Here is a 23,032-nt window from a genome sequence, read left to right as displayed (position 1 = left end):
ACTTGGACATGTTCACCTGGATGAGTTGCTCTCCAATTTGTGTGCTGTTTCAAAGTGCCAAATACCGTAAACATTTCATTGTGTAAATCAGTGCCATGACTGCTTAACATTGTAGGGCGTAGAAGTAAGAGATGGCAGAACCCTTCCCCAAAATTGAAAAGGGATATAGCAACGAGGCATTTAATTGCTAACCCCTTTATAATTGTTAATAATCTTCCTATTCTTAATTCGCCTTTATCAGGACTCCCCCCCCCACCAGAACTCAGCCACTGCCATTATAAGAGAACAAGGGTGGTGTTCATACTGAGTTAGAGCACCTCTTTTTCTAGAAAAATAGCACTGCCCCTTATAACCCCATCTTCTTCTGATTTCTGCCCCCCAGATCTGGAGGATTCTCTATTTGCATTTCTTTACGTTAAAGTAGGAAGGCTGTCAGCTGACCAGGTGTGTTGTTTACCTGCGATCCAGGTCTGACCCGTTAGGAGATGCATCAGAACGCAAAACTGCAGCTGGAAGACCTCTTTCCTGCAGAGAAACAGAGATGGCTATGAAACTGTTTCAAGGCAGGGGAGGAGGAAAGCATGAAATGAATAAGAGAGAGGAAGAGCTGCAGAAGGAAAGGCCCAGCTTGTTTCCAACCAAGTTCTCATCACCCATTCCCAAGGTGCCTCCATCCATCACTGACCACTTTCTTGGAAGGAACTGATTAGTGAAAAAGGATTTTGGATTTAATGAAATTTGCATGCCCTGCCTTGCCCTCAACCAATTTTAGTAGAACTACGTTCTTCCAATAGTCTTTTAAAAGCAATGGCTTGAAGGCCCCCCCCCAATGCAAAAGCCCCACCCCACCCTCTGGCCCTGGGAGTGCTTTAGGGCGGGGAGAGTGTGGGCTCAGTGAGAACATGGCACACCATGAGATCTCTGGCAGCTCATGACCTCTGGGCCCCTGTTGGCACCCCCACTTCCAGAAATTAACATGGGGCACAAGCAATCCCTCTGTGCAAGCCCAACTGAAGTGAGTGTCACCCCTGCCTCTCTGCCCCAGCTCCCACCCCTCTCAACAGGACTCCTGGCAGCTGGTGAACTGTTGGGCAGACTTTGCCCTCAAAGCACCACACTGGTTTGACTCCCACTCTGCTGCCACTGGTAACAGCATCCAAAATCTGCTGCCTCTCACCTTGCTCATGGTAGGGCGGCTTCTGATGACTCCACTGAACTGGAGCCTTCTTGCAGGAAAAAAGTGAAGTGTGTATATCAGACATAGGCATAGTACGGAAGACAGGCATTTACGAGTCCTGAATAACCCAGAACACTGTTCATCTTGGCTCTTCTGAATGCTCTTCAGCTCATCTCAGAGAGGCAGCACGTCGGTTTTTGCATTGGGTTTATCAACTTGCCCTTTCCAAAAAGGTTCACAGGGCGGCTGGTGGGTGATTACTGGCCACAGCTCAGGATCCTTCCCCAAATCCTTTCAAGTGCATAAGGGCCTAACACTATGCATTCCACCCAAGAGCAGGATGAGAGCAGGAAAGGCTGTTCCGCGCAGAGTGCAGAGGGGTGATTAACCCTTTCTCCACCACCCACTGCATCTCCCACCCCCATGCTTTCCCTCCCACTGGGTTTCAAATGCCTCTTTGCCTCCCCAGGAGAAATACAGCTCTGCCCAGGTGATGGATTAACTGCTGAGGAACTGGACAATGGTCTTCTGAGAAGTGTTTTAGTGCAGAACTTCATTTCCTGCAACTAGAAACAAAGGACTTGGCCATCAGTATTACCCAGGATATGCTGCAAAATGCACCTATGAAGTCCTCGTGAGATAAGGCCACAAAACTCATTTGCATTACAGCTCACACAGGAGTTTAGTGTGCGATTGGTGCTGCTCATCCATACACGCAGCCTACAGGTTCCACATTACATTGCTGGCATCATAATGTCACAGCCTGTATTTCATATGAATTTACTCTTTTCATGGAAAATCTGATAGGAACAGTTTAAAATTAGAAGGGTAAAAACCTAAGTACCTATTTGTGATATTCAAATGACCTCATTTGCAATATCCTCCGCCTGGAGGCAGCCCAGGATAGTTTTGCGGCAAGTGTCAGCAACAGAAGAGATCTAAGGTTGTTCTTGAAATCCTGAACATCCCTAGGATCACTGTGAGCCAGCTAAATGCTCATGATATCTCCAAACTGCAAGCTCTAAATGGCAATCTGGAGTATCACTGGGTGTGCCAGGGGCCTTAAAGCGCTACTGCACCATCTTGTGAGCTGGGTATGTTTAGCCTGGAGAAGAGGAGACTGAGAGGTGAAAGGACAGCCATCTTCAAATAACAAAAGGAAGATGGAACAAACTTGTTTTCTGCTGCTCCAGAGTGCAAACCTCAAACCAAAGGATTTGAGTGACAAGAAAGGAGATTCTGACTAAACATTAAGAAAGACTTTGTGATGGCAAGAGCTGTTTGACAGTGGAAGTTATCTGAAGAACTGGAGGCAGAGAATATCCTAAAAGCACCCAAATGCTCTGTCTGTCTCCTTATCCCCACCCTGCAAACCTGTACACATTACTTCATGCTGCAACGTGAAGTCAAGTTATGTCTCATTCTCTCCATGGGTTAGTGTGATTAGTAACCAACAAAAGATAAAGCCCCACTGAAATGAAGGGGAAATATGCAAGAAGCCCCCTCCTCTTCTTGGCCAGTTCCGGTTCAATTCAGTGGCTCTTGTGTTTCTGGTCAAGCATGTCCAAAGGTTTTGAAGTTGCTGAGTTAGCTGTTAATTTAACATCTGACAGCGCGTGAGCATGTTACTTACTGGAAATGCAATGCATACTGTTTTGGGGTTCAGATGGGACAGGGTCCAGTGGGATGGTTATGACAGAGGGAGTGGGGAGCTTGGGCTGGGAGAAAAGGGGAAAGAGAGACAGTGAACAACTCCAGTGGTGCAGATGGGTTCAGGTTTATCATGGCAGGGCAGACGCAACACTCAACCCAAAGGAAAACACATACAATCTGAGTATTTGGAATACATCACATCCTCAGATTCATATTAGAAGCTGGGCAGAAAATCAGCCAAGTTACCATGACTTTTCCAAAGCACTTCTCATAATAAATGAAAACTCTTTCACAGGGACTGTAGTAATGTTGTCTCAGTTTGAAAATTTTGGTCACTCAAAAACAAAGTAAAAAACCCCTCACTTTAAAAATAAGAACAAACTTGATAAGAAATTCATTGCTGGGGCACTGAATTGTCATAATGTGTATTATGTTGTTGAATTGTTTATATTGTTGAATTGTTTATATATTTAAATAAACAAACCATTATTTTTGAGAGAAAGGCATTTTCATGAATGCAATGGGCTGGTGAATTATTCTTTCTTTAAAAAAAAGTTAAATAGCATACATTGAAACATACTAGATCTACACCAGGTCTTTGACCTTCCATTGCTTTGGTTTCTGGTGCTTAAGAGCATAAGGTGAGACTGCTGGATCCCATCTAGTACAGCATCCTGCTCTCACAGCAGCCAGCCACATACTTGTGGGAAACCCGGAAACAGGTCCTGAGCACAAGAGCAACTCTCCCCTAATGTGGTTTCCTGCAACTGCCGCCAGTTGTGGAGGCAGATCAGAGTCATCCTGGCTAGTAACCATTGATAGCCCTTTCCTCCTCCAGGAATTTGTCTAATCTCTTTTAAAGCCATCCAAGTCGGTGGCCATCCCTGCCTCCTGTAGGAGCAAGTTCCATGATTTAGCTCTGCACTGAGTGAAGAAGCACTTTCTTATGTGGAAACACTATATATGTGGCAATGGATCTCAAATGGTCCAAAGAGGTAGGCGCTCCGTAATGCTTCTTTTCAGAGAAGAACTGCTCCTTGCGTTGACTCTAATGAGTGCCAATGCAGACCATTTAATGCAGGGGTCAGCAACCTTTTTCAGCTATGGGCCGGTCCACTGTCCCTAAGACCTTGTGGGGGACTACATTTTGAAGAAATATATGAATGAATTCCTATGCCCCACAAATAACCCAGAGAAGCATTTTAAATAAAAGCACACATTCTATTAATGTAAAAACATGCTGATTCCTGGACCACCTGTGGGCCGGATTTAGAAGGTGATTGGGCCAGATCCAACCCCCAGGCCTTAGTTTGCCTACCCATGATTTAATGGGTCTGGCTGGCAAGAAAGAAACACATGTCCCACCACACTGCCCCCAAGCGTCACGGACACACCTCGTCACTGCTATCATCCTCCCCTTTGTTGCCTTTCTTCTTTTTCTTCTTCTTGTCATCCTCCTTCTTCTTATCCTTTTCAGGGATGATGTTATCAATCCATGCGAGGTCATGTTGGGAAAAGACAAGGTCTAGCATCTTCCGGACTAAAATCAAGGCTAAAATCTAAAAGGAGAGGGAGAAAGAGAAAGAGAGAGAAAGGAAAACAAAAACCCACCAAGACAAGGCTCAAATAATCTAGCATGAAGACTATGAGTTGTTTAGAATTCAAGTACAGTGGTGCCTCGCAAGACGAAAAGAATCCGTTCTGTGATTCTCTTCGTCTAGCGGTTTTTTCGTCTTGCGAAGCAAGCCCATTGACAGATTAGCGGATTAGCGCTATTAGCGCTATTAGCGGCTTATCTGCTGATCGGACCAGCTGATAAGCGGCTTAGCGGCTTAGAAAAGGGGGGGGGAGGGGAAAAAACCAGCAGGAACTCGCAAGACATTGTCGTCTTGCGAAGCAAGCCCATAGGAAATTCGTTTTGTGAAGCACCTCCAAAATGCGAGGCATTCGTCTTGCGGGGCACCACTGTACCCAAAGTGCAATGAATGAGATCAAATTTCAGTGGGTTACAGGTTGATTCCTTGTGGGGGCTGATTCTGTGGCAGACCTGGGTTGGTGTAGAAGCAGCAGCAAGAGGAGAACTCCTGGCCATGATACTGGCAGGCCGAATTCTTAGGAGGGGATGCAATTTGGAGTGGGAGTTCATTCATGTTTCTTACTCCTTGCCTGAAATTTCCCATGCGGAAGGCACAGAAAGGCTGGTTTTGGGCCTGGCACTTTCCAACTCTTAGGTGGAACTGTTTTTCTTTTGCACCCTGACTCAGACAAAGAGATGGTCTACAGATTAACTGCTTCCCATCCCACAGAAACAGAGATATATTTCTCTCTCTGGACAGAAGCTGGCATTCACTGCTTAATTTCATCCAACAACCTGGAGCCCTGGTTTGGTCTACAACTCCCACCAGTGATGGCTGGGGCTGCTGGGAGTTGTAGTCCAAAACATCTGAAGGGCAATAATTTTTATTGGTTTTATAAATGAACACAAACTGTAATAAAACAAATCTATATAAAGAGATTCTCCGAATCTCAAGACTTCCCCCCATCCCCTCCATGGGGTCTCATTTTAGACATCTACAAGTGCATATTCAACCGTACTCCAATTTTTATATCAAACCATATTGTTCATAATATTTTTACGCTACAAGTGAGTCAAAATCCTGGGAAAGTTGCTTTCTTTAGTAACAAAAGAACTCTGAATAAGACACATTTTGGGCAACAGATCATTGGCTTTGTGGGTGGATGTGCACTTCTCAGAACCTTCTCCCATTGGGCCCTAGAACAGGAGAGAACAGTGACCATAGCTGCCTACCATCACAGGGAAGATTATGGCTGCCACAGTGGACTTCAGGATCCAGAGGACAGCCAGACAGACAATCTGAACCATGGTGAACAGGTGGATTCGCCGCAGAGGGACATGCCTGAGGTAGACGTAGTCTGGCTGATGCTTGGCTGGCATCAGGAAGAGCTTGCAGCGATCCCAAAACTGTTGGGGGGAAATGGAAGGATTAGTTCTGGGGAGGTGGCCAGTGATGAGGAGTGGCAAAGATATTGAAGCAATCATTGAAGGTTTTGTTAAATGTTAACAATGTACAGTGGAACTTCGGGTTACGCACCGTCCTCCTTCGGGTAATGAGCTCTGCTAACCCAGAAGTAGATGCCCCTAGTTGCAAACTTTGCCATGGGATATGAGTGGAAGTCATGCGCCAGTGGTGTGGCAGCAGTGGGAGGCCCCATTAGCAAAAGCATGCCTCATGTTAAGAACGGTTTCAGCTTAAGAACGGACCTCCGGAATGAATTAAGTCCATAACCGGAGGTACCACTGTACAAGGATCTGAGCTAAGCACAGAATTTTATAAAGTCCATTTTCTGTGGGCTGCCGTTAGTGTTGGCTCAGATGCGGGTCAGCACTCAAGTGCAGAAATGAGCAGGAAGCCCACCCCTTCTGCCACCTTGTGGAAGGCTCCCTCCTCTGGCTCAGCTGGGCAAGGGGAGAGTCTTCCAGTGCACAGCAGGAGAAGGGGTCACATAATGGTAATTAATTTGTTGCTGATTTAGGCCTATACAGTACATTTAAAACACATGGTTTCCCCAGAGGATTCTGGGAACTGTAGTCTTTCTTTTTTAAAAAAACAACAACTTTTTATGCAAAATTAAAACAAAACATATTATCCAGAAACATATCATCCTTATTCCCCCCCATTTTCCCTCCCTTTCCCTCCCTCCCCCACAGAACCCACTCACCCCCACCCCGACTTCCCTCAGTTCCAGTCTTTGATTTCTCTAAAAATGCTGTTTTCCGCATGTTACACAGTTGTATAAATCCTCAAACTATTTAGCTGATTATTATCAATAAAAAGTTTGTGGATGTCTATTCAAAACCAAAAAGAAAAAAGAAAAAAAGAAAAGAAAAAAAGAAATGAGCAGGAAGTTTATTTTTTTATTCAAGGAAACAGTAAAGAACGCAGGGAACCCTCAAAGGCAGGACCAGCCTCTATACCACAGTTGCCAGGACTGACGGTTCCTGCTTCCCGCTCCCCCCTAAAACCACTCTTCCTCCAGAGGCCACCAACACAGACATAAGCTATGGTGGGAGGGAACTTTGCCTGCTTGGCCTTTTCAGGAATAGGAAGAAGCTGTGTACTGTGATGCTAATTATCTCCATGGCCGGCAACTGCCTTCTTCCTCCCCGCCTCCTTTCCGACATTGTAATATACCACCATATCACGAAGTCTAGCTGGCTGTATTGGAAAGCAGATATTGCCCAGCCCTAATGCATAGCTCTTCGTGTTCTTGGAGGTAACGGGGGGGGGGGGGAGTGGGGGAGCCTAATACAGCAAGACAGGCAAGCTCCTGGGAAGCTCCCTGTACAGAGTCTGAACCACAATCTGCCCTTGACTCTTCCCTCTCGCTCATGCCTGTTGCTTCTTCAGCAGCCCACCATCTCTCCCCTCCTTTGTCTCCTGACTGTCCTCAGTGTCCCCCCCCCCAGAGCTTGTACCTTTGTCTTCTGAGGCTTCCCTAGGGGATTCGCCAGCTGGTGTCTTCCCCCACTCCTCACCAGCCAGCCAGTCCCTGACAGCTTGGTAGTGGGGCTGGCATCAATAGATGGAGCAGCCAGACGCCTGCACTTCAGCAGCAGCCCCACAGACAAGGATCCCCTGGGCTTGGTGCAGTAAGGAGATGGGTTCCCTGAAACAGGTGGGCCTGTGGATGGTGCCTTGCCCATGGGACCCCCAAAAACCCTGTGGAAATGTAGCCTACACTTTTCTGAGCAAACTATTCCATTGCTAAGTAGAAACCTGGCCACTTATGCAATAACCTGAGTGGGTAGATAAAGGTGGTGATTGCCAAAATCATTATGAAGTTGCCAGAACAATACATGTTCTTACCTGGATGCCATTTAGCGAGGCCACTCCCATGTAGAGGAAGACTCCATACAGCACAGGCATTGGGATGTACTATGGAGAGAGAGAGAGAGAGAGAGAGAGAGAGAGAGAGAGAGAAGGCAGGTGAGGCCTCCTCTTTATCAGACATTTCCACAAATGCTTTTGCAAGGGCTGCTAAGGCATGTTCCCTTGATTAATCTGCCTTTAAAATGATGAATCACTGAAGGCTGAAACAATATGAATGCTCACTTGTGAGTAAGATCTTTTGAACACGGCAGGATTTATATCTGAGTAAATATATATAGGGCTGAACTGAAATTAATCTGATGTAGATGTTGAGATTGGACCAAAGCTTTGGATAAAAATAAGAAACCACATGCTAAACCTATGCTGAAGATGATGACAAAAATCTCTGGAATGTGTTACCTTTAGAATAGGAGCCAGGAAGACAGAAATCCCAGTCAGAACAAAGACAATGATTCCCGTGATTCTCTGCTCCCTGAAAAAGAACAGAAGCAGTGAAATTGAAGATTCAACTGTTACCACATTCTCTGTTTGTGGTTACAGCACAGCCCCATGAATGTTGACTTGGAGAGCATTCAGTGGAGCTTACCTCCAGGTAAGCGTGCACAGGATAAAGCCTAAAATTATTGCGATGCTCTACTAGAGGTCATTACTGTGCATGGATTGGTTCCTCCCATGCCTAGCATAAGTACTGTTAAGAGTGTCTGTTGGTGTATGGCTGAGAAATGATCTACAAATTTAGTAGCAAACAAACAAACAAACAAACAAACAAACAAACAAACATTGTTGTACTGTTGATTTGAATGGCAGAACTGCATAGGATTCTGATTACATTATGCTGATGGCCAGTTTTAGTGGCTGCTGGCGAAACAGGACCACTGAACTAAGATCTAAGCAAGGTGAACAGGAGGCAGCCAGAAACACAGTCTGGTGAACTGCAAGATGTGTAACAGGCCTGCTATAATAATATGCCCCCCAAAACCCTCATGGTCAAGGAGGAACTTATGTAGAGCACTGTTACATTGCACTTCTATTCACAACTGCCCTTTACAGGTGAGTTCAAGGAACCCTCACCTCACTCCCAGGAACTGAGGCTGCTCTCCTGGTGCACTGGTCTCTGTCTCCATCTTTAAGCTGTCAATGTGTGCGATGGAAATGACTGTGGCTGCTACATACCATGGTAGCCCCATGAATGAGCAGACCGCCATAAGGATGCCCACCCAAAAGAGGTCCAGATGATAGCCTGCAGCTTTCTGAAACAAAAGGACACACCGTTTTCATAGAAGGAAATGGATTCTACCTCTTTAGCCAAATAAGCTCTCAATATACCCAACACATTAGAACTAGGATTTGTGGAGGATGCTGGGACCCCAAGGCTAAGCATTTGTAACAACTTATCTGTTTGAAAAACTAGAGAAATTAAGGCACAGCCAGAAGTATGGTCAGGTATAACAATGGGCCGGTGGAAAAAAGAGCTGTGATAACTCCTGTCTGCTTCAAAGTGGCAGAGAATCTGTTTTGAATACAGAAGGTTTAATCTCTAGCATCTCCAGGTAAAGCTGAGAACAATACACAGGACACACAAAAGGGAATGCCAGACCCAACCTCTAAAGGGTCAGCTGAGCCACAAAATTGGGCTGGAGGAAAAGAAAATGTATGGATTGCTATTAAAATTCATATAAAACAGAATTCAAGTTTAATCTTCCCCAAAATTTAAAGATACATAAACAATGAATGAAATTTCTAAAATGCAATAATTATAAGGTAAAACATAAAGCTAAAGGACCCTTGGACAGCTAAGTTCAGTCAAAGGCGACTCTGGGGTTGCAGCGCTCATCTCGCTTTCAGGCCGAAGGAGCCAGCATTTGTCCACAGACAGTTTTCAGGGCCATGTGGCCTGCAAGACTAAACCACTTCTGGCACAACTGAACACCGTGATGGAAACCAGAGCGCACAGAAACGTCATTTACCTTCCCACCACAGCAACATCTACTTGCACTGGCATGCTTTCGAACTGCTAGGTTGGCAGAAGCTGGGACAGAACAACGAGAGCTCACTCTGTCACAGGGATTTGAACCACTGACCTAATTGGCAAGTCCAAGAGGCTCAGTAGTTTAGACCACAGCGCCACCCGTGTCCCTAATAATTATAAACACAGAAATGATAAAATGAATGCTGCTGGCCACAGGCACTTCAATCCTCAGCAGCCAATAAATAAAGAAATTACAGAGGTGTTGCCAGAAGTAAACATTTGACTGATCTAAACAGATACGGTGAGCTGACCAATTGTTCCACCAAATAATTCTGCATGCATGGGAAGCCTGGAGATGAATGGATTGATAGAGAACAGGAATTTTTCTATTGCCCAATCATGTATATTTTGAGGGTATTCTTCAGGGTTCTGAATATCAATTGTCACCCACCCACAAGTATTCATCATGGGTTGTATTTTAGAAATTTCATTCATTTTTTCATTGTTTATATTTTCAGATTAACTTTCAGATTAAAGTTGAATTCTATGTTATATAAATCTTAGCAGCATTCCATACACATCCTTTTGCTCACACCCAGTTTTCTGTCAGGTTGTTGTGGTTGTTGTTCCTGTGTCAAACCTGGGGAGCATGGAATCTTTATGCAAACTTGCGGATAAATGATCAAAGAGATTAATAGAAGGGGAAATGTTTCCCTGGAGGCAATGGGATTACTGAGAGGGGCGTTAAGAGCCAAGGGGTGCTGGAGGTCTAATGACTATCAAACTTTGAAAAAATGGCATCACTGGATCAATCCATCAATGTTGTTGCATAGTTTTAATTGGATTTTGCATAACTTCACAATTAATTGTAAGGGAAGATTATTCATTGCATTTATATCTCACCTTTTCTCCAAGGTGGTACACATGGCTTTGTTAGGAGCGTCCTACTTGCACATAGGACCCTGGCAGAGACACATGCCCAACTGGCATGTTCTCTCCCTCCTGGTCGGTTGTTTGGGAGCTTCAAAAGCTTCCTCCAACCTGAACATCACAGCGACTGATGCCAAAAGGCATTAGCACACTTAGGGATTTGCAGAGCATTCAGTTTGCCTAACAGAACCAATAGCACAGTGTTTCCCAACCGGTGTTCCGCGGCACACTACTGTGCCGTGAGACATCAGCTGGTGTGCCGTGGGAGGGAGGCGGGCGAGTCGGGCGGTGAGAGGCGGTGGCGGACAGGATCCGCGTCGAGCCGGGGGCGGCTCCGCGGTGGTGGTGCCGAGCGGCGGGGCAGCGCGTGCAAAAGGGAGGAGCGCGAGACAGCGGAGGAGGAGGAGGCCGGCATGTCCGGGCAACAGCAGCAACAACAGCAGCAACTCCCGGCAACGGCTCCTCCTCCGCCCGCTATCGCCGCCACCACCACAACAGCCGCCGCCGCCTCAGTTGCCGCTGTCCCTCAGTCCCTCGCTCTGCTGCCTCTTCCCGCCTCCAAAGCTTGGAGGTTCCCCGGCAAGGGGGAGGGAAAAAACTTTCACTTTCGTGCGTCCCTCCCGGCGTGACGCTGCGCGCTGACGTCACGGGGCGGGGCTTTAATGGTGGTGTGCCGCGAGATTTTTTTTCAGTAAACAGGTGTGCCGTTGCCCAAAAACGTTTGGGAAACACTGCAATAGCACAGCATTTTGGCTAATCTACTTTATTTACATATAATGCACTTGGAGCATCCTGCCTTAGCTCCTTCCTCTTTCTCATCAGACAGCAAAGAGAGAAAGAACAAAGGACAATAGTCCCACTTCAGGGAACACAGTGATACCAAAACATCCTGTCTCCGTCACTTCCCACACTGTGGAATGAAAACACACACCGTCATGTGACAGACAACAATCCCATGACTGCAGACCCGGGGAATGAATCTCCAACAGGTTTTCCCCCTGCCTATTTAGTCCCTCTGACAACCCTGTGAGGTAGCTTAGGCTGAGAGGCAGTGACTGGCCCTGAAGTGATTTATAGGGCGGCTGAGAGGGAATTGAAACCCTGGTCTGGCACTCTTAACACCACACTGACAACTTCTACTTCTAGACTCCACAAAGATTCCTGGGATAGTGAGACTCTTAATCCCAGGGCCAGAGGTTCAAGCCTCACATTGGGCAAAAGAATCCTGCTTTGCCGGGGGTTGGACTAGATGACCCTTGGGGTCCCTTCCAGCTCTACAGTTCTTTGAATCTATGAATTTTATTATCTTTCTTAGTCGGTTGTGCAAACTGCTGTTCTGAATAATGCTTTTTATAGGGAAGGAGGGAGTGGAGGTGAGTTTATGGAACCAAGGGGGCAGTGGCCCCCAAATATTTGGGAGCCACTGGTATAGACAACACTGAGCCAGATGGAGAAATGGTCTGACTTTGGATAAGGTTCTATGTTCTATGTTCCTGGCCTTGTATACTGATCCTATCCCTTTCCTTTTCCAAATGAGGGGGCCTTTGAACTCCATGCCCACTAGGGCTCCATCATCAATGCCTTCTTCCAGGTTTCACAGCAGACAGTTTTCTCTCTCTCAGTGGGTTCAGTATTGGTGAACACTCAAGTTGCAAGGCAGGGAAAGGCAAGGCAAGGAAAGCATACCCGGAGCTTGTGCTCCTTCCTGTTCACTATGACGGCTGTAATTTGCTGGTCCATGAAGATCAGGATGGTGACCAAGAGAGCAGGGAGCGCGCTGGCCAAGTAGATCCACCAGGGATTCTTGCCAAATGGGAACACAAACCATCCACGGTCTAAGCGAGTGGGCTGTAAAGGCAGTTCAAGGGTAGAAGGTTACCTACCACCACATTACGAGTGTGGCACACAAGACTGGTGCCAGGAGCCCTACATTTCTTGTGTGCTGCCTCACAGCACAGGTCCGCCTTGTGTGGGAGGGCAATTTCTCTCTCACTTCAGATTTCAGCATCAAAAGTGCTCAGATGGAAAGCAGAAATGTAGCTGGACAGGGGAAGCCCAAGAACACATGATATGGTGGTGGGATGGAGGGGCTGTTAGATGGCCCATGCAGGCCTATACAGTATCTTAAGACATATTGAAACAAACAATAAGAAAGGTTGAAATGAATTGATTACTTCAGTGCAAATTTATCAGGGGTAAGGTGGAGGCACCGGGGCTATGGGCATGGGCAAGAAAATACTTGATTTGCACAAATTAAGTGAACCAAAAACACTGCTATCCCTGGAAATTCTTCTTTTTCTGAATTCAGCAGTGCAGTTCTCCAACCAAATAACATGCACAGAAATATACATATTAGGGGAAAATGTGGACAGAAAGGCAGGTAGCCGAGAAAACAGAATAAAGGTATGTATTATGCTAGGGGAATGTGTATACTAGGCAAGATTGCATTAAAATGTGTGTATGAAATGAAATAGGAATGCAGACAATTTTTAATGAGGACTTCTTCAAAAATGGAAATTGATGTGGAAATGTGAAGAACTAAATTTAATATTAGAAAAATGGAACCGCAAAAAACCGAAATTGACTAATTCATCCAGTTCTAGTTGGGGCAAGTTGGCGTTTTGATCTGATCTACCTCTATGATGGTCTCATTCATTGCTTTTACCTTAAAATCTGTAGGCACTTGTAGTTTTGGAGTATTCAGTCCAAAAAGACAATCAAGACCAACAAACATTAGTATGGACATGAAGATAGAGAAATCACTAATAAGCTTTCGGAGCTGGAAAAGGAGCAAAGGCAGAGAACACATACCAGAAAGAAAGCAGAAAGGGGCCGTGTTAGAACATTCAATAAGAGAGAAAGAAAATATTTCAGTTAAGAAATTGTTTTAAAACAAACAAGCAAATTCTTATTCTAATTTGAAGGGAGAGAGAACCATCATTTATGGATATTCGTTACAATACATTTTTCAGCATACTGGGGTCCAGACCATTCTGCCCTCCCCCATCCCTTTCAAGCACAACTTGCTTTGCAGGCTCCGAGTTCAGCATTGTCTGAGACACTGAAAATCCTACATGCAACTCTCAGTCCTTGATCTTTTAAATCTGACACCGCTGCCCTCTTGCCTTCTGTTCTGCATGTGCACTATCACCATGGTTGTGGCGCCCAGTGGTGTCCCTCTCGGCTTGGTGCCATGTGTGTGGAACTGGTCGCGTTGCCCTAAATCTGCCTCTGGCTTGAGGTTACCCCATTCCTGAGATATACCAGTTCACTTTGACCGTTGGTTGTTGTTCAAGCAACTGGGCCGGCCAACCAGAAAGCAGTAACGAAACCTTGAGGCTACACAGAGAAGTTTTTGGAAGCAAGCAAGCAAAGGGGTGGAGCAGAGAGGCATTAGGAGATAAGAGCACATCAAAACCCACAAGGGAATCCGAACCTTAATTATACTGGGCACATGCAATTTGGGAGTTTCCAGTCCCAGACAGGCATCTATTCCACAGAAGAACAGGATGGAGAAGACAATGGAAAAATCAGCAATCAGGGCCCTGACCTAAAAAAAGAGGAGACAGGGTTTGGAAGGAAAAGGCAAATGAAGTGGGGTGATGACACAGAGGGACCCTCGGCATCATTTTTGCTGCCACGCAGGTAAGCAGGAAGGGCAGCCATCTGCAGGTTTGCAGCTTCTGAGAGCTAGATGAGCAGACACACAGAGGTTTCAAGCTCAGGCTGGTTAAAGCAACTGGTTCACACCTCATTTTATTTCAGTTTCACACCCCATTGGCTCAGAAGAAATCATTGCCTTTTTTCTGTATAAATGTGCCTTCTCTTAGAGTTGGAAGTACTTTTTCTTACTAAATTTGTGCAACTGTTTTAAACTGTTTGTAACCCTGCTTAGGGTCAAGGGCAGGCAAATAGATAAACATAAACATAAACACAAACATAATACAATTGTACCCACCTTGATCTAGTTGGGGGGGGGAGTGTTGGCTAGAACTGATTAACATGCAGCCCATAGATTTTTGGGGGACCCGAACTGTTTTCCTCCTAATGAGACTCTTAATCTCTGGGTCATGGGGTTTGAGCCCCATGTTGGGCAAAAGGATTCCTGCACCGGACCCTTGGGATCCCTTCCAACTCTACACTTCTATGATCAATAGCCCCCCTCCCAGACAAGAACCCTTTGACCTAGTTCTGTGCCCCCTGGCAGAGCTCACTGCTGGATTCAGGCTTGGATGCATGTCACTTTCCTGATAGTACTTCCAGCGGATAAGCTTGCATTTTGTGATTGAAAAGTTTTGCTTTTGGAGCATAGAGCTGTCTTCCCCGACTTGTTGCCCTCCAGATGTTTTGGATTACTATTCCCATCAGCTTCCAGCCATCTTATCAGTGCTAGCTGGGGCTGATGGAAGTTGTAGTCCAATACACTGGAGGGCACCACGTTGGGGAAGGCTAGTTGAGAAGATCTGTGGTTTTACTTACCTTTGTAGGAAAGTAGCGACTGAACTTGAATTTTTTCAGAGTCAAAGTCATGGAATAAGTCCCAAAGAAGAGAATGAAAGACATGAGGGCCAGGTCAGGGACGAATTTGCAGGACTTCCCCACCAGACTTCCTCCATATTTCAGACATTCCTTTTTGCTCAGCTGGGTCCAGTCCAGAGCTGTTACATTAATAGGATTGTACTTGAAAGAGGGAAGAAAACAAACCACAGTATTTTTAGGATGCTAAACAATAATTTGTTTTCATTGTCAAGTAAAATGCTGTTGGTCTTAAAAGGCACAAATCTCTTGAATTTAGAAGATTAACAATGTTCCTAATCACTGTCCTGTCTGAAAAGCATCAGGGGGAAGTGTAGAGTATACATTAGAAAATGAAATATTAGTAGTAGCAGAATTGACAGGTAATACAGTTTTTCAAGGTTGCACAAAGTTCTTTTGAAACATTTGTTTTGCTTTGTACAGTGTTTTAATTCTTATTTATTTTACTTTACATTTCTTACTGGATTATTTTAACTTCATAATAAAGTCTTGAAAATTGAAGAAAAGTTATTTTGAAGATTATCACAATTAACATTCACACCCTCTTCAACAACTTTGACCTATCTAAAAACATTTTGGATTGCTCTGATTTATATGAGCAATCATACTCCACTCCTTTGCCATTTGTAATCAATGAAATAACACTACCAAATCCCATGGAAAAAAGCAGCTACAGGGTTCGAAGGCAGATAAAGAGTGAAGAATCCACTCTAGCAATGCAAAATACCCACTAGGTGGCAGCAGTCATCGCTGTTCAACTAGGTACCTGGAAATGTTGGTTGATTCACAGCACAGTTCTATGATTTAAACAACTTTGCAGGTGTGCTCAAGGGAGTTTGCACCTGTGCTTGCCTCTGGCTACCTGACGTGTTTGTACTTGATGGGAAATTTTAATTATGCCATCCTAGCTGGGGCTGATGAGCACTGTAGTCTAAAACATCTGGGGAGCGGGGACTTAATCAAATCTTTTTTCCTCAGCCTAATCTACATGCTTTGTAGATTCACCTTGATATAAAAAAGGTAAAGGTAAAGGACCCCTGACAGTTATGTCCAGTTGCAGATGACTCTGGGGTTGTGGCACTTATCTCGCTTCATAGGCCGAGGGAGCCAGCGTTTGTCTGCAGACAGTTTTTCTGGGTCTTGTGGCCAGCATGACTAAGCCGCTTCTGGCACAATGGAACACCAAAACCAGAGCAGCGCACAGAAAACCATTTACCTTACCCTTCCCTATTTATCTACTTGCACTTTGATGTGCTTTCAAAATGCTAGGTTGGCAGGAGCCGGGATAGAACAACGGGAGCTCACCCAGTCGCAGGGATTCGAACTGCTGACCTTCTGATCGGCAAACCCAAGAGGCTCAGTGGTTTAGACCACAGCGCCACTCGCACCCCTCACCCTGATATAGGGAGCATTTAATCTGATATAGAATATGCATGTTTGTTTTGCTGTGTCAGGGCTGTTCCCAATGTCTTGCTTGTCCTTTGAAAACACTGGTCAGAAAGTGAAGAAGAAATGGCTGAATTCTCCCTTCTTTTATTTGTTTACTTCTTAATAGATTTCTTTACTGCCCTTCACCAAAAATGGCTGCAGGGGCCATAAATAAGATTTTTTAAAAAAAGACAATAAGCAAAACATTAACATGGTTCTCATAAATTAATTAAAATGTAATTAGCATCATCATTCAAATGACAAACCATCAGCCTCTGAAAGCCTGACTAAAAAAGGTATGTCTTCACTTGGCATTCAGAAGAATTATAGAATCATAGTATCGTAAAGTTGGAAGGGACCTGAAGGGTCATCTAGTCCAACCCCCTGCAATCTCAGCTAAAGCATCCATGGCAGAATATAAACACGAGAGGGAGACCATTCAATGAGCACAGAGCCACCACGGAAAAGGCTCTTCTGCTCCGCCCCACACTAGAGCACCTCCTTTGACACAGAGACCACCGGAGAGCCTCCTCCTCTGATCTTAGTGCCTGAGCAGTTCAATGCAAGACTTGAATGTCAACAGAAACACGCTGAACCTGGTTATTGTTGAGATGTCAGAAAACAAAGTTTTATAAATGCAAGCAAAGAGTTCTATCTTCATGGAAGTAGCCCTGATTCCACTGGCTTTATCTAATTTTGCCTACTCTATGGAGTTAGGTAAAACATGTAAACAAATATGCAAGCAGCAGTTGGGAGGGGAGGCAGAGTAGAAAATAAATCCCAGCTACTTACCACAGAAATGTTAGTGTTGTTTGGGGCCAGTGGAACTGAAGCATTGAACAATGTTGTATTCACTGCAGAAAAGGAGTTAGTTAAGATTTTAAAAATATATATATTAAAGAAAAAGTCTCACTCCAGATATGAAATCTTGCTTAACAAGCCACTGTTCTCTCCACTGGCTTGAACTGTTTTGAATAATCACTATTTTATAGGCAAAGCAGAAGCACAATCCGTATTCAGTTACAAATTCCAGGGTGGGATCCAGAATCTCCAGTCAGTTGCATGATGAGGCACAAAGCTTGAAACATCGACAAAACTCTGACCAAATTTGGGGATGCAATTACAGATTCTTTATGGTGGGTTAACAAGGAAATGCCTTTCTGCCTGAATGAGGTTTGGCAAGTTGGAGGACAAATGCCCTGGTTCTAACTCCAGCAGAAACTTCTCCCTGATTAACATAACGTGTGGCCTTCCAATGTGGCTTCAGGGGTGACTTCAAAAAGCCAAATTAGATGCCTCCCAGATACCCAAGGTGTCTTTTGGCGCATATTGAAACAGTTGACCTTATATAATAGCTACAGGGTATGAAGGCTGCTCAAGAGACTTCATGGCTGAGATGTAATGGTCCAATTCAGATCAACCCGGAGGATAGGATCTACAACTGCACGGAAAACTCTCCATCTTGGAAGAGGCAGCGACTGATCCTTATCTGATCCCATATTTGCTTCCAGACATCCTGGCTGCCAAGCAAGGCTGGCTACAAAAACACAACTATCTCAAAAATAAAGAGCCATTTACAACAGAGAGCCAGTGTAATGTGATGGTGATATTGCTGAGCCTTCATCTACCTGGTGCCATGCTAGCTGCAGCTAGTGGGAATTATAGCCTAAAACATCTGGAGGGAACCAGACTGTTTAGTTCAAATCCCAACTCAACCAAGATGATCACTGGATAATCTTGGGCCAGTCTTGATTTCCCAGTAAGCTACTAAGTCGAGGTGTGGGGGTGCCGCGCATGTTGGCGAACTATTTGAAGCCTAGCCCATTAGAACACACACAGTCACATTTTGAGAAGGTTGCAGTTCAAAACAGACAAGATACTCACCTGTTATGAGATGGGAGAAAGTGGCAGGAAGAACTGACCAGATGGCTTGCTCATAATCAAGACTTATAACTTATTTTTATTATAACTTTTTTTTTAAATTAAAAAAATACCACATAAATATGACTTTTGTACTTTGCTAGGTTGCATTCTTTGGTACAAACCTTTTATATTCTGGAATTATTGTCCTAAGACAAGAGATGGAGTAGAAATTTGTTTCGGTTTACATTCTGACGCAAACTCACCTAAATCACACTCCCCAAACTAGCTTGCGAACTGAAACAGTTCACAATGAAAATTTTGGAATGCAGCTTGCAAAAAAAAAGGGCACAAAAAGCTTATGTTAACAGAAGGTGCGTGTACACATTAGTGAAAGGAACAAAATAAAAAGAAAAATTGGGCAAAATTGTCTACAAAAATGTCTATGTTTAGGAGAAAAGTGCATGAAAATGCATATAATTTTCCTCTGTAGTTTTTTATTGTAAAATGATGCAGAAATAGGAACTGAAGTTAAGATTGGAAGCAGGAGAAACTGAATTTAACAGATCCCTCAATCCCTACTGAAGGCCACCACTGTGGCAAATACAAATAGAAAACACCCACCCCCCCTCCAAAATTTGTGGTCAGTGGGTAGCAGCTTCTTCAGGAAGCGTTCTTCATCTGCCATCCTGGATTCTCACTGCAAGAAAGAGGATTCTCTGGATCCTATCCCACCCACCTTTTCCAGAAGAAAACAGAGAAAAAGCAGGCCACCTTTCAGGGAAAATATGAAGAGAAATTCCAAATAAGCAGCACTGAAACCAAAACAATCCTTATAATACTACTCCAGAATTTCATACTAAGGGATCTCAAAAGATGTGCTTTTGCAAATAGTAGTGAAGTCCAGAACAAGTCAGCATTATCCTTACAGATTTACAGATGTGGTCTATCTGCTTCAGCTTGGTCAGGTAAATACTTGAGGTCAGTCACGGGTGCCTTGAAGAAGCTGCGTGGCCAATAAAGGCAGCAGGTTGACTCACCGACGTCTCCTTCATTGGACTCTCTCACCCGCACTGAGCTTATAGAGATCAGACCTCAAGTAGCCAGGATCTCTTCTTGGAAAGCCTCCTTGCTTTGGGGGCCGAAAATATTTAATTCATCTCTGCTCAGGATTCCAGAATGATAATAGTGGGGGAAAGGAAAACATGTGGCTGAAAATAACTCTTATCAGCCTGAACGAGCCCCAACATGAGCAATTTTGTGCAGAAATGTGTGTTTGGTTTTGATCACTGGGTCAACTAAGCCAAGCTGTGGTACTGCATTATCTCAGCGATAATGAATCTTCCCAGTGGAGGACAACATTAAAGGAGTTAATGAAGGAGAAGTGATTGCTGGGTTAGAATCAGAGTTTTTGGTACTATTGGGTCATAACACTCCACTGCTGAAGAAAAGCAAAATAAGACCAAGCAGAGAACAGAGAAAATCACTGTTATTCATTCCAGATTCCTTTATGGGGTTACAACAAAGTTTCTCTCCACAACTGTCAGTTTTTTCCAGGACCAGACATATTTTGTGATTTCCAGTAGCTTAAAAAGTGATTGTTTCATTACCCAACTTAAAAGAATTCTGTAGCATTGGCTGTATTATTCTAATTCTTATTTAAATGGTTTGGATGAGAAGGCTTTATGTAATCTGTGTATATTCAGAACTAGTGATGAAAGTAATAATTAAAAACAAAAAAGGAACGAGTATCAAATATTAAATAATTTTAATATTTATAAAATGATACTCACTTGAGATTGAAAGCAGCCAAATAGATGTGTGCAGCAGAGACAAATATGGTACAAATCAGTTACAGTAATAAAAAATCATAACTAATGAAAAGAGAAAACAAAAAAAAAGCACCAGAGGGCGATTATAGCAAGCACTCTCAGTATAAAGAGGAGAGAGATGTTTAATTCTGATACCATTTATGTAAAAACATAAAATAACAAAATTAAGCTGATCTGTGGAAGGACCATCAACAACATGCAAAATGCTAAAAAGAGAATGTACCAAATTATCCTACGGTGCAGACATGACAATGTCAGGGACCAAAAAGTTCGTCTCAACATGGTTCAACATCCATTTCTGGTTTGCCCACAAGCTAACACAGAACTGAATCCCATCCATGGTTTCTGAATGACCGGAAATGGATCTGGGATTGCCACAGCTACCCTGTTGTTGCTGTTGTTGTTATTTTTATGGATAACATTACTACCCAGTTATCTGCAAACGTCACCCTGTGTCCAATTCTGGGCACTACAATTTAAGAAGGATGTTGACAAGCTGGAAAGTGTGCAGAGGAGGGCGACCAAGATGATCAAGGGTCTGGAAACTAAGCCTTACGAGGACCTTTTGAAGGAGCTGGGTGTGTTTAGCCTAGAAAAGAGGAGACTGAGAGGAGATATGAGGGCCATCTTCAAATATCTTAAGGGCTGTCACATGGAGGAGGAAGCATGCTTGTTTTCTCCTGCTATGGAGGGTAGGAATTGATCCAGTGGCTTCAAGTTACAAGAAAGGAGATTCCGACTAAACATTCGAGAAAACTTTCTGACCGTAAGAGCTGTTTGACAGTGGAATGGTCTCCCTCGGGAGACTGTGGACTCCCCTTCCTTGGAGGTTTTTAAGTAGAAGTTGGCTGGCCATCTGTCATGGATGTTTGGTGTGATTCCTACATTGCAGGGGGTTGGAGTAATTGGCCCTTGGAGTCCCTTCCAACTGCATGATTCTATTTGGTACCTGGTAATGCAGTCTGCACCAGGTTGCTTTGGCTCAGAAAAAAGCTTAGCTCTGCTCTGGTGCACACACAAACATCTCATGGATGTGGACTCACCTCAATGGAAAAAGCAACAGTGCGCACACTGAGGAACACCCATCAAGGCCTGCTTCCCCCAATGGAAGTGTTTGGGGAAGTCCCTGGGCTCAGGTCAGAGCAGTCTCTGCCCACATCAGAAGCCCCTCTCCTAAGGAAACACTGAACTTACTGGAGACCTTGGCAGTAAAGTGGGAATTTTACCTTCACCTTCAGTCAGGCATGGAAAGGAGACTGGCCAGTGTAGCTTTGGGTTTGTTTGTGGGAGAAGCAGGTCCAAATCTTAGTCATGAAGCTGACTAGGGAACCTCAGACAAGCGCTCAGTTGGTTGCAGTAAGGGGAAATTGCAATAAGAATGAATAATAAAGTGCTTTGTGCACTGCTATTGCAACCTTCCCCAACCCGGTGCCCTCCAGATGATTGAAGTGCATCAGCCTCAGCATCCACTGGCTGTGCTGGTTGGAGCTAAGGGGCACAGGAATCAACTCCTAGGGGCTGAGGTCCCTTTGCTGCCATAAAATATTTGAGCTCCCCCTCCCCCAGTTGATGGACATTGCCATTCAAATGGTATGTGTGCACCACTTTATGTGATTGATTATGCAGGATGGGGCTTCCTTGTCTCCCCCCCCCCTATTTTATTCATATTGACATCCCTGCTAAGGGGAGTTGTAGTCCATATTATCTGGAGGGTACCAGGGTAAGGAAGGCTGGCTTAGTGATACACAGAGGAAGTAGTTGAGGTTGCTTCTGTGTATGGGGCTTAGAATCAGTAATACCTCTAGTGGCCAGAATGAACCTTGAGCATAAGGCTCTCTCCTTAGATGCTCAGGAGATGTTGACTGTCAGGAGCAGCTTTGATCAGCTGTCGTTGATTCACCAGCCACGGGTCCTGCTCAGAGTAATGGATCTAAGCTCCTGTGCTGGTGACATCCAGACTGTATTGCTCTCTGTGTGGGGCTACCCTGAAAGGGTGACAGTTGGGAAACTTTGATAGCTGCAAAAAGCAGTCACTAGAGTACTAGTAGGACAATGTCAAGCTCACAGTACACCTACCCTACAGCAGTTAACACTGCTTGACCATTTGTTCCTGGGTTCAATTTAAGGTGCAACCATTGACCTGTAAAGCCCTAAGCACCCTGCGACCCAGTTACCTGGAGGTCCCCCTTCACCCTTAAGAATCCAAGTGAGTCGCTTTAAGATGATAATCTCAGCAGAGAAGAATTATGCTAAGTGCTAAGGGATAGGCTTCCTCCGAGAACATGCTCAGCCCAAGGATTTTTGATGAGTAGCAGAACCAAGCTCACAAGTCCTTCAGTACAAAAATCCATGCCTGGTTTCCCCCACAAGCAATCTAAAGTGGGAAAGCTTTTAAATAATTGCTATAGACAACTGACAGTCAGAAATCCTTTTCTCATCTATGGCAGATCACCAAGAGATCTGCCAGTAGCTCCCAGTCTTCCTGATTTAGAGAGCAATCATAGGTACGGTTACTCAGTCAGAATCAAGTCACACTGAATTCAACAAGCCTTACTTCCTTCCTCCCAAGTAAGTGTGTATTGGATTGCAGTTTTACTGAACCCTGGGGTAATATCGATAGAATTCACAGCCACCCAAGAGCCACCACAAACAGTTCCAAGAACAAAGTGAAGTTCGTATCTAAAGTTCAAAAACCTAACACAGATGGTGGGGGTAGCTGTGTTGCCCATGGCCT

The 23,032-nt window shown here is 44.6% G+C and overlaps 1 protein-coding gene across 3 annotated transcripts in view; it reads right to left on the bottom strand.

The window, feature by feature from the left end:
* The window catches only part of SLC4A5 (solute carrier family 4 member 5), an 88,535-nt gene that overhangs the window by 4,048 nt on the left and 61,455 nt on the right, over window positions 1-23,032 (bottom strand). For all 3 annotated transcript variants that reach the window (XM_082229859.1, XM_082229861.1, XM_082229860.1), the window contains 10 exons: window positions 17,399-17,460; window positions 15,122-15,322; window positions 14,079-14,192; window positions 12,329-12,490; window positions 8,815-8,993; window positions 8,143-8,215; window positions 7,720-7,788; window positions 5,640-5,813; window positions 4,225-4,389; window positions 458-525 (listed from right to left, as the gene is read on the bottom strand). In XM_082229859.1, coding sequence (XP_082085985.1) covers window positions 458-525; window positions 4,225-4,389; window positions 5,640-5,813; window positions 7,720-7,788; window positions 8,143-8,215; window positions 8,815-8,993; window positions 12,329-12,490; window positions 14,079-14,192; window positions 15,122-15,322; window positions 17,399-17,460 — 1,267 coding nt within the window. The remainder of the gene's footprint in view (window positions 1-457; window positions 526-4,224; window positions 4,390-5,639; window positions 5,814-7,719; window positions 7,789-8,142; window positions 8,216-8,814; window positions 8,994-12,328; window positions 12,491-14,078; window positions 14,193-15,121; window positions 15,323-17,398; window positions 17,461-23,032) is intronic.

This window comes from Podarcis vaucheri, assembly GCF_965113315.1.
Source record: "Podarcis vaucheri genome assembly, chromosome: 7".
NCBI classification, from domain to species: Eukaryota; Metazoa; Chordata; class Lepidosauria; order Squamata; family Lacertidae; genus Podarcis; species Podarcis vaucheri.
This window is presented reverse-complemented; position numbering and strand designations above follow the sequence as displayed.